Source organism: Anser anser (genome assembly GCF_964211835.1).
Source record: "Anser anser genome assembly, chromosome: 4".
Lineage (NCBI taxonomy): Eukaryota > Metazoa > Chordata > Aves > Anseriformes > Anatidae > Anser > Anser anser.
In genome coordinates, this window is record NC_139724.1 from 23,054,012 (window position 1) to 23,065,337 (window position 11,326).

The window sequence follows — 11,326 nt, forward strand, 5'->3', positions numbered from 1 at the left end:
TGTAAATCTTTGATAACACGTTCAGCTATATATTTATCAGCTGTGTGGAAAGTCATACTTTTGTTTTGGAGGAAATCCAACCTTAACATTAAACTCCATCTCATTCAAGCTAACATTGTTATAGGAATTGAGGGGAAAGAAACCAAAAGCTCCATTATTCTGATTTTTTAGAAACCCTCATTTGGGAACACGTAGAATGGAATTCAGGTTCAGAAGAAATATTTGGATAGTTTGGCATGCAAGAATCAAGTATTTGAGAAATGTACCTGCGGTAGTGAAAAGAGCAAGGTTGGGATACAACACAGAAAGACTCCCAAGTGAGAACTGCAGTACCTGACACAAGATGAAAACAGACTAGTTTTACAATTGTGGATATAACTTTTGTGAAGCTCAGCATTTTCACCGACTTGGGAGACACACTCTCCAAGCACTTTCAGTATTTAGACTGGTGTTATGGCAGTTTATTTATTTCTGCTTTTTTTACCTCAAAAGAAAACAAAATTACACTGAAGACAAAACCAAAGACTGAGGGAATAAAGCACAGAAATATAAGAGCCCATATAGACATAACAATTTTACTAATGTGTTAATCTCTACACAAGTTCCAAAAATAGAATATCCTATTTAATTTGTTAAATTCAATCTCTAATTTAATTTCTGGCATTTTCCTTTGATACGTCTTTGACGCAGACAGTGGGAACCATTCCTCTCTGGAAAAAAATACGGCAGCCCTAACATTGCACTGTGCTGCTGCTTGTTTTGCCAACTTTATTACACATTACACTGAGAAAACTTTTCAAACCAAATGCAACAGGTTTATGCAGCTATCATCTGAGCTTCTCACGGAACAATTTCAAGCTAGGCAAGAGATATGAGAGATTTGGAGAACAAGGAGTTCAGAAAATAAAGTTTAACCATGCAGAAATGGATTAATTCATCACTGTTACTGAGCAGTGCATAAGCTGGTGTGCTGTTACTATAAAAGAGACTACATTCACTGTTTAGTTTGTAAAGGATGACAAGAGGAGTGTTGCTACACTATCTCCGGTCCAGTCTTCACAACAGTGAGCAGTGACTATTTCTAATCAGCGTAAGTGCCGGAAAGTGACATAAAACTCAGGCAGTAAGCAGCAAGTGCCATGCACCTCGAGCACAATTATCAGCCCGGTCTAAGGATACCACTAACAGACGGCAAAGGATTTCACCGGACAAAACGCCAAAATTTGCCTGCCTTTCGACCTGGCCTCACAAATCCCGAGGTGTGCAGCTGCGTTTCCCTGTCGGAGGAGAAGCAAGGTACATTCAGCCTGCTCTCAGCCGATGCAAGGTACGCCCCGGTGCCAGCGGCCAAGCTAACAACTTAATTACCGCGCTCCTTTCACAAATGTTACCGTCACCGCAATACAGTTATTAAATATTCTAACACCCTATTCACTTCCCTGCAAGAGTGGGGCTTACTATTTTAAGAAAGCCTGCCTATTTAAATGTCATTAACTATCCAATTAGTACAGTCTGCTCCTTGCTAGCTGCAGAGCACCGGGATAATCTTTTAATTGTTAGCCGCTATTGAATAATATTCGCAATTACGCTTTTATACATTCCGCGCTACTTAAGACGGACTACCCCCAGCATCCCGGCTCTCGCCTGTACGCGGTGCACGCCGCAAAGCCAGAAACGCGAGGCAGAAGGGAAGAAAACCCCCCAGAAAACCCCACACGCGACCCCGCGCACGTGTGGCCGCGGCTAATTGCGACCCCCGCCGCGCGCCCAGGCGCGGAGCCGGACCCCGCACGGCTCCACCTGCCGGGCGCCCGCATCCCGCGCAGCGCCCCCGCAGCGCCGCCCGCGCACCTTCCGCGGGTGCGGAGCGCCGACAGCGGGCTCAGCCCGGGGGTTGCGGGGGGCGAGCCGCCCCCGTGCCCCCGCAGGACGGCGCCTGTTGCGCGGGACGCCCCCTGCGCCCCCTCCGTCCCCGCGCAAAAGCGGCGCAGCCCCGGCGCTCGCCCTCCCGCCTGGGGAGGGGGCTCGGGGATCGGGGGGGGCACACAAAGTTTGGCTCCCGCAGGCAGCGAGGGCACGGGGGCGGCGGGGAGGCAGCCGGCCGGTCACCCCCTCGCTCCCTCCCTCCCTCCCTCCTTCACTCACCTGTCCGTCGCCTCCCCGGCGGTGGCTGAGGGGAAAGCGGGCGGGCGGCGGGCGCGGCCCCGCGCTCCTCTCCCGTCCTTCGGCCCCGGAGGCCGAAGCGGCACCCCCCCGCCGGCCGAGCAGGTGGAGCGGAGCGGAGCAACACGTTTGGGCTCTGAACTTCGCGGCTCTGGTCACAACACAAACAAACACGCAGCCGAGCGAGGACCTCTCCCAGCCGAGCCCAGCCTGCTCGCCAGCCGCTGCCTCTCTTATTGGTGGGGAGCTTATTTATTTATTTGATTTCCCCCCCTTCGCCCCCCCCCGCTCTTTCCACACACACACACATCCACTCCCCTCCCTCCCTCCCTCCCCGCCCAGCCAGCCCCGCTCCGCTCCGCTCCGCGCAGCCCGGCCGCGGTGCTGTGGGGCCGGCGGCAGCGCCCGCCCGCTGCCCGGCTGCCGGCCGGGGGACGGAGGGAGGGAGGCGGGCACGCCGCGGGGAGGCGGGCGCCGGGGAGGAGGGAGGCGGGAGGCAGCGGGGCTCGGGGAGGCCGGGAGGAGCCCCCCCGGGCCTCGCCCTGCCCGCGGGGTGGCCCCGGGGGCGGTGGGGGTTATTTTGGGGGGGGGGGGTTATGCTCCTCCGCGGGTGCGTGCAAGGGAGGGTGTGCGGACGTGCGCCGCCGGGGTGGTGTGCAAGGAGACCCCGGCAGCCGCAGTGCACTTTGTGCGTGTGCAGCGCTTTCGCCTTTTGCCAGGGCTTGTGTGTGACCAGCGGCGGAGCAGGCTTGATTTCGGCTCGTACGGGCTGCTGAGCCTTTGTATTGATTCTCTCTTTTTTTTTTTTTTAATTTAATTTCGCTGCCCCCCTTCCTCCCCTCTTCCCTCCCGGTCCCCGAGCAGCCCAGCAGGTCTCGCCTCACCTGCCCGCCCCTCAGGGCCAGGCGCCCCACCGCCGGTACCCTAAGGGAAGGGGACCGTAAGTTAGGAGCTGCGGAGGGAGGACCGCATGAAGGATCCCCTTCGCTGCTCCTGCAGCATCCGTCCTTGCTCAGCTTCTCATTGCAGCTGTCAGTGGAGGAAAAAAAAAAAAAAAGAAAAAAAAAATATGTTTCTGTCCCACAGTGGCTGTTTTTATCCCGCTGTACACACACGTGACAGACGGAATATTGACACCCTCATCTTCTCTCCCATCCGTCCCCTTTTGGAAATTAAGGTTTGAATTAGATGTCCCAGGGGCAGAAATGTGAAGGCCTGGAAGTTGGTACAAACTCTTGCAGATATTCTGATATAGGTGGGTTTTTCTGTTTGTTTAGTTTTCCTGGACAGAATTCCCGTCCTTCTCCCCTGGCAGTAAATAAACATTGTGGTTATTCTTTTTCACTTCCAGCGAGAAGCAAGGAAATCACTAGTGTGCTCAGAGAATAAACAGTTATTCAACAATATTGCTATGCAATAAAGCATAAATTATATTTCTATTTCTCTTCAGGTGACAAGATGTAGGGATGTAAAGATTGCTTTTATCCTAAGTCAGTCAATGAATTTATGTAGATTTGCCATTTCAAACAGAGGGTACAAATCTTTCTTTGTGCAGCAACTCTGTAATTCTACCTTTGTCAACCGAAGACAATAAACTAGAAAGATTAATGTACATTTTTTCTTCAGTAGTAAATCCTATTGTCAAATGGGGAGAACTTTTTATTCAAGGAATTGGATCAATAGTTGACTTTGTTTTGAAGCATTTATTTAAGAAGCTACTTAAAAAGAACGAGGTTCATGCTTTTAACATCCTTAAAGAAATCTCTCAAAGGCAATTATTCTATTTGCCAATCTAGCGGTCACTGCCATGTAGCAACAAAAAGCATGAAAGCTAGACGTGGAAATCCCTTTGGGTTCAGATAGTGCTTTCTCAATGGAAGAAGAACAGTAGGAAATTAAAAAGTGAAATGCACTTTAAAAAAATCTCTATCTGAATGTTTTAAACAGCTTTCTTTGAATAGGTGAGGTTTCATCTCTAATCAGAAAGCTTCAAGGTCAGCTAGCTGCAAATGCCAGACATGGTCCATGCCTGAAAGAAAGCCACCAACTTCATGTGCCGTTTAGTAGACAGTATGTAAAAAGTTGGCTGCCTGACTGTTATTTTAATCTGTAAACTTTTGGGGTTCAGCAAGCATTTGTTCAGAAGAGCACAACGTGTCCCTCATTGGAATACACTACTGTATTTTCAAAGTATGGGAGATTACTGAAGGTAGTACTTCAGTACTTTACTTCAGATAGTACTTTACTAATGATGGCCTATTGCAACACCTGTCAAAATCGGTAAAAAGACCCCAAGAGATTTAAGTTAAATTTAGTTTGACACTTATGCTGTACTTTACTATTTGAAATTTCAGCTGGTTCAAATATCTTAAGCTATTTATTTACGATTGATCTGAGACTCTTATTATTATGTGGATACTAAGCACTATCTAAAAGCAAAAAAGCCCCCAAGAAGACCAATATCACATACTGACATAACATATCTGCTTCCATCCAAATGAATTCCTTAGGCAAGAGGATCCACCTCAACAGGACTTTGATTTGACTAAGTCAAGCTAATAATGAATTTGGTGGCTACTTAATGTATTGTCTGTTCACCTGAATTATGCAAGCAGAATATCAGTCAGTGTTCTGAGCTGAGAAATATACAAGAAGGCTAAGAATAAATAGCAACAATAAAGAAAATCAGGGGAAAAATGGCATAAAAACACAGAGTAAAAGGAAAAAGAAAGAAAAGGCAAAGCCATAATGTTTTTTAAACTTCATCTTGTGTTGTTTACGGGCTTTCATTTGGCCTCTTTCATCACTTAAATCCCTGTGATCTTACGGTTGGCATTTTGGTTTCTTAAAGTGTTTTAAATTGAGATTGCTAAATAAATAAATACAAAAATGCAGCCCCCACTGCCACCCTCCAACTTTAATACTGGCTTTCTTCTATGGTCTTTTAACTCCCTGTTTTCTGTCTGGACTCTTAAAAGCCTACTTCTAAGGGTTTTAAAGAGCTGGTAATATTACATGTAACTGCTGATGCACATCCTGTGCAATATGTTATACTTCACAAATGCATCTACTAATCTCAGCAGAAAATGGAACGTATGCATTAATATTTTCAAATGCTGATTCAAATCAGTCAAATCTGAGCGAGTTCTGTTTAAATAGCAAGAGACATAGCTCATCAGTAAGAAGTTTCTCCAAAACAAATGATGTTTGCTATCCCCAGACATTTTATCTGTGCAGGAGGAGGCTTTTTACCAAAAAAAAAAAAAAAAAAGATGGATTTTTCTTCCACAGCTGAACACGCAGGTTTGCACTCCGTTTTTCAATTTCTTTTCAGGTAGCTGAAATGCTTTTGATCACAATTTATAAATATGTCAGGCAAAGCTCTGGTAAGCTAGCAAAAATATACATTGGACATTTTGAGTTTTAAAATTGTGTCCAGAATTGTATGTTGGCGTACGTTGTAAAGAATCAAGAGTTCTATACACCTGTCTGTTAAAGTGAATAACACGTATTAGGTAATCTTGTGTAATTATTGCAGTTTTGCAAAGATTTGGTGAATAGTTTTTTCAGCTAGCCAGGATTTGGAAAATTGTACTACTGTGAGCATTTCAAAGGAAAGAAAAGGTAGAAAATATCCCTTGTTCAGACCCAGTAAGCAAAGCATTGTGTTGACCTTAGCCCATCCAACGGTTACTAGAGAATTCAGTCTTTGGCCTGTTCTCCAGTTTCTGTAAGCAAAGATGAATGTCTATAGCTGATTAGGAAAAGTGTGTTAATGATTTGTATTTTGAAAGAACAGCATGTCAACAAGCAGATCTGGTAGAGAGGAAGGGCATCGTAAAGACTGGAAATGGAAACGCTGTGGTGCTTTAATAGAATGTGGATACTCTCACACTGCTGTATGGGAGGAAGATGATTTGCTTCCCTGTACATTAAGCCTTTTAAGTTTATGTATTTATTCAAATACACTTGAATAATAAGTCCTGGACCTGACCCCAGCTTATTTTCCCCATTTTGTTAGGAGAAGATGATTTTTTTCAATTAAGGAGACATACAGACATAGGTGGGTTGATGGCATCCAGATGAAAGAGAAGGAGCAGCTGCCTTTGGTGGTGGGTGTTGTTCGTAGTCCATCTCTATTCTGGTAATTACGAAGATCTGCATCTTGTGGAATATAGACAGGGATGTCACATAGGCTGCTATCATTACTAAAACATTCACATATGGCCCCATGTCATCGGAGTCCTTTAGCAGTCAGGATGAGCTTCTTCGACTGTGTTACGTGCATTGGTATGGTTTTGTATTTGTGAAAAAGGGAGCTGAATAGCACGCATTCTTCTATGTTTGAGGGTGCTTGAACGCTCATTCACTTCGGTGCTATGTTGTAATTGCCATCGTTCCGTGGCATTTGTCCAGAGAATAGCCCTACCTGAGTTGTAGAGCTGAACCAAAAAGCATCCAAGGTGATGTGTGTATCAGCTTGTTGACGGGTGGTCTGCTGCTGCAAAGCATGTCTGAACTGCGGCAGCTGAAACTGATGTGAGCTGGATTAGAAATGTTTTGCTGACTCTGAGCAGTGTGCTTTTTCTCGTGTGGAGTGAATCAATGTTTATAATCCTGTCTGTAATGGTATATCTTGTTTTTTCTTCTTCTTTTTTTTTTTTTCTTTTTTCTTCTCAGAGATACATTTTACAGGGAATCAAGTGTATTAAGCAATTTCTATCATGACTTGCCTCTGATTGGGCTGTCACGCATGAAAGGCAGATATTTATACTGTGACTGGTCAGGTAAGCCATTTCCACCACACGGGGTCTTTTAAAAGTATTTGTAACCGTAAATGTTCAGAGTAACATTATCTTCTCCTACTTTTTATTCAGTCCTCAGGTACTTCCTGCTGACCACTTAAATATGACATAAAGGTGTATAGCCTGTTAGGCAAAACACAAAAACTGTCTTGTACCTGGAAAGATTACTTGATAGAAAGCTCTAAGAGAAGATGAAGATAACCTTTCTAATTTCCTGGAATAGGGAAAGTGGAAGACATTTGCTATGATTTCCAGGTTAGTCCAGACAATTCAATGCAACAGGACATGGTGAATGTTGGCAGTTTACCTGCAGTTTAGTATTCTCAGGAAGAATACAGTGAAGGGAATTAAAAACATAGGCAACACCTTTGACTAGAAGTCTCTTTGAGCCATTTAGCACCAGATGTTGGGAGAAGTTTTCAGCACTATATGCTTGTCTACAATTAGACTTCTTTTGTAGCAAACAGCTCTTTGTCCAGTTTGGCTGCTTTACATGGTTTTGGAACCTTTTCTGCAGCTCATACTGGAATAAATGATACTATTTAATTGTAATGGTCCTATTGAGTATTTTATAATACTCAATACACACTCGGGGGGGGAGGGGGGTGTGAAAAAAAATTTAGAAAACGTTAGCTTCAAGGTTTCACAGGATTATTAACTTAGGAAATCAAGGAGTTGCAAGGAAAGCTATAATAGTAAGAACTGATATTAACAAGCAGCATTTAAAGATCAAAGCTCATATATATAATAGAGATGTCTGGAATAGATATCTGAACAAGTTAACTGAAAGAGAGCTTAACTGTTAAAATTACTTGTCTGAAGTAATACATTTCATAACTGGAATTTTGATATAATAGATATTTGACACTTATTGGTAGAAGAGAAAATGTTTGGCTTTCTACTGCTTTTCAAATAGATGTTATAATTTTCATATTAATTGTGTTTTGTCTTCTGAAATGATTGTACCTACTGGCTCTGTATTGAGGAATTAAGTCACTTGTTGCACTTGTTTACGTACAGCACTCTTGGTCTGAAACTAATATGTTTTGCAGACTTGTGGTCTCTATTGTGCCAGTGTATGTGGTCCTGAAGTCAAATTGCTGTTAAAATGAACTGCTTGCAGAATTCTGTATATACTCATGTATAAAAAGAACTTTTAAAAAATTAGTTTGCTACTACATTCTGTTTTTTTCATAATGTTGATATTTAAAAACACTTTATTTTTCAGTTCCTATTACATTCTCTGTTCATGGAGTTCCTAGTTTGCAAACATTTATGCACATGCTTAATTTTTTTTACCCGAAATTTGATATTCGGATAATACATATATAGCTATGGGCGAAAAAGGCAATTGGAATTTTTACTCTTCTAAATCTAAAATAAAATTTCTTTTCTTTTCTTTTCTTGACAATTCCCTTCTTTCCATCCTAAGAAAAATCAAATTGCTATTTCGGAATCTAGTTTAAGAGATGTATAGCTAGATATACATGCACTTATTCCACTTTGGACTTTATTGGGATAGATAAAGATAAATTAATCATTTCAATGGAAGTTTACAGTTGCCTAGGGACCAGTGGCTGTAAGTTGATTGTACTCACTGTTGGTAAACAGAGGAAAGTCCTTAGCAATGTTGTGGAGAACCCATAACTCAAAGAGGCTAATTTCTTGAAGTTAAGCACGTTGCAAATTGCATTTGTTGGAAATAAAAGAATAAGAAGACACAAGGTTGTGACTAAAAGGTCAAGAAGTAGCAGCTTAGTAACTAGCCAGATAGTCACTGTAGTGAGAGAAACAGCTGGGAGAAACAACTTCTAAAAGCCCAGGTTGGTTTGCTGCTAGTATGAAGACGCCAGTTAGAAAAAAAAAATCTGCATAAAATCAAAATGTAAAAAGTAGGAAGCAAATATGATTTGATATGAACTAGAAGCTGGGAAGTGTAATGGAATTGAGGTCAAGGCTCAGCTATGGACAACAAATCATATATTACGTTATATTAGGAAAAAAAGAGTGTCTCATATATAAAAATGGAACTATACAAAGTTCAAGAAAATCAAATTGCTAATAATGACAAAGAAAAAGTGTTCCATAACTTTTTATGTTCTGTTTCTAGAAAGGAGTAGGAGAGTGTAGTTGTATTCCGTAGTGATGGTGAAGTATTTTCCAAGCAATTAGTTTCCAAGGAAAGCATTAAATAGTGTTTTTATGCTGAATATTTTGTAAAATAGCTGATTCAGATGAACTGAATTAAAAACTAGATATATACTGTCTCAATTTTAAAGGCCTTTTGGAATACTTTAGAAACTCCTGGAAGTAGTGAGTGTAATATTAAAGCTAAAAAAAAAAAAAAAAAAAAAGAAAAATCCATGAAACATGACCCATGTTGTAAAAGAGAAGTTAATAGAATGTTGAGGTGGGATTCAGTACATAATGGTTCAAAAGCTTTGAATTACTGCTAGAATTCAAGGCAGAAGTATTTTGGGAGATAAAGTCTTGTCAAACAAATGTGAATTCTTTCTTTGAGAATGTTAGAAGTTTGGCTGATAAAAGTAAGTGCTTTTGTACTTCTGGCTGGATAGTTGTATGCTTAGTAATTAGGTACATAAACCACACTTTCAAAATTGGGATTGTAGCCTTGAGAATAATTATTCTTACAATAATTAAATGTCATAAAATAATTAGTTAGGTCAGTAATACTACCCCTGCACACACACTACCATATTGAATTTAAAAGATTTTTCTTATTATTTTGTATACATGGAAATAAGTAGTGGTTAGTAGAAAAGATGTATTAATTTGTTCACATGTATAGTACACATAAAGCTGATAGAAGAATGCTATATCAACTTCTTATACAAGAAAATGGAGATGAAAAACCAGAAAACTTACAGAAAAGAGTCCTAAGTGCTAATTGAGTCTAATACAGAGTAAGTAAAGAGATCAGTTAGCTGATAAGAGAGCAAAATATCAGATACTAGTGATTTTTTCAATCTAACGGAGAAAGACTTCATAGTCTTTCTGAACAGTGCCACCAGAACTCTTTAAAGTGTAAACACAATACATATTTTTTCAAGGTGAGATCAACTGCTAGAGCAAACTACCAAAAAGGATGATTTATTCTGGATCTCTCAGGTACTAAAATAAAATGTATCTATCTTTTAACCAGGTGCATATTATGTTTTAACCAAATAAAACATTTAAATTGACATCTGAGGCAAATACAAGGGCTTGTCATCTACCATGTTCTTTCTGTCCTTGAATATGCTGATCAATGTGAGTTTTAAGTATACAATTGTAATTGCTTTAAAATAACTCATTGCAAGTCAGATTTCTGGGATAAAATGTTATTTCCCATTATTTAGCTCCAAATTTGCACGTTACACACTTTCCATGTACTGATACATACAGTACTAGTACTTTCACCTCATGCTCCCCTTTCACCTTCTGATATTCCCTTAGCTAATTGTTAAGGATTTTAGAAGATTCTAAACTTTCATACATATAAAACTGGTCAAAGTTATGTCCATATATTTTAATATTAAATTAGAATAGATACTAAATATTCTAATATTAAATTAGAATAGATACTAAATTATTTTATAGATATGTTAAAGTTTTAAATTGAGAAGTACTTTATTACATTTTAGAATTTTAGAGTAAGGAGTCATATTATTGGATTATAATTTCCCTTTTAATAATGTGAAAGTAAAAATTACAGTATTAGATCAGATCGTAAGAATTTTTTTCACTCTCATTTTCCAATAGCAAGAAATGTCACAACTGGATAGTTGCGTGGTAGGTTCCCCATAAAGTAGGTTACTTATACTGTGGATACAGCTAAGGATACCCAATAGCCACATGTACAGTCATGGTTTGTGTAGCCTCACTTGCATTTCTTTCTTCTTCCCAGCAGTATATCTTTGCTCTGTATTTTCTGCATTTCTGTTCTTCACACAACCCAGCTGAACCTGTCCTAATCAGTTAGAGATAACCAGTGGAAAAGGGGGTTCTACCCAGACACTCTTCTTGACTGAGCCAAATAAGCTCTGACATCAAACCACCATGGCCAACCTGTAATGCTTTGAATTTTTATATGTTGTTTTCTAATCCAACATAATCAGTCAATTTCTGAGCCTTAAACATAATTTTTCCAGTTATATTTTCCATGAGTCTTAGTAGTCTGAGTTCTTGCTACCAAAAAAAAAATCCTCGCCATATTTAAGGTTAATGTTATGTAGTGATGGACTCGTGATAACGCCTTTCCAGACTAATTTATTCCATGTAAAATAGTGTGTCAGCTGGCAGAAAGAATTGCTGGTAGTGACCTCTGAGGGAAAACAAGCTGTTTTGCTCAAGAGAAA

General features: G+C 40.8%; 1 protein-coding gene across 20 annotated transcripts in view; it reads left to right on the forward strand.

Annotated features, from left to right (window-relative positions):
• Positions 1 to 2,262: 2,262 nt before the first annotated feature.
• Positions 2,263 to 11,326, forward strand: part of LOC310899263 (uncharacterized protein) — a gene marked incomplete at its 3' end in the record, with an annotated part of 64,101 nt that continues 55,037 nt past the window's right edge. For 10 of the 20 annotated variants that reach the window (XR_014584117.1, XR_014584118.1, XR_014584119.1 and 7 more), the window contains exons 1-2: positions 2,318 to 2,402; positions 6,185 to 7,223. Coding sequence is in view for 3 of the 20 variants with exons in the window: in XM_083835489.1 (XP_083691615.1) it covers positions 7,213 to 7,223 (11 nt within the window). Of the gene's footprint in view, positions 2,403 to 6,184; positions 7,224 to 11,326 lie in introns of those variants that run through there. The other 10 variants (XR_014584124.1, XR_014584125.1, XR_014584126.1 and 7 more) reach the window with 5 other exon arrangements.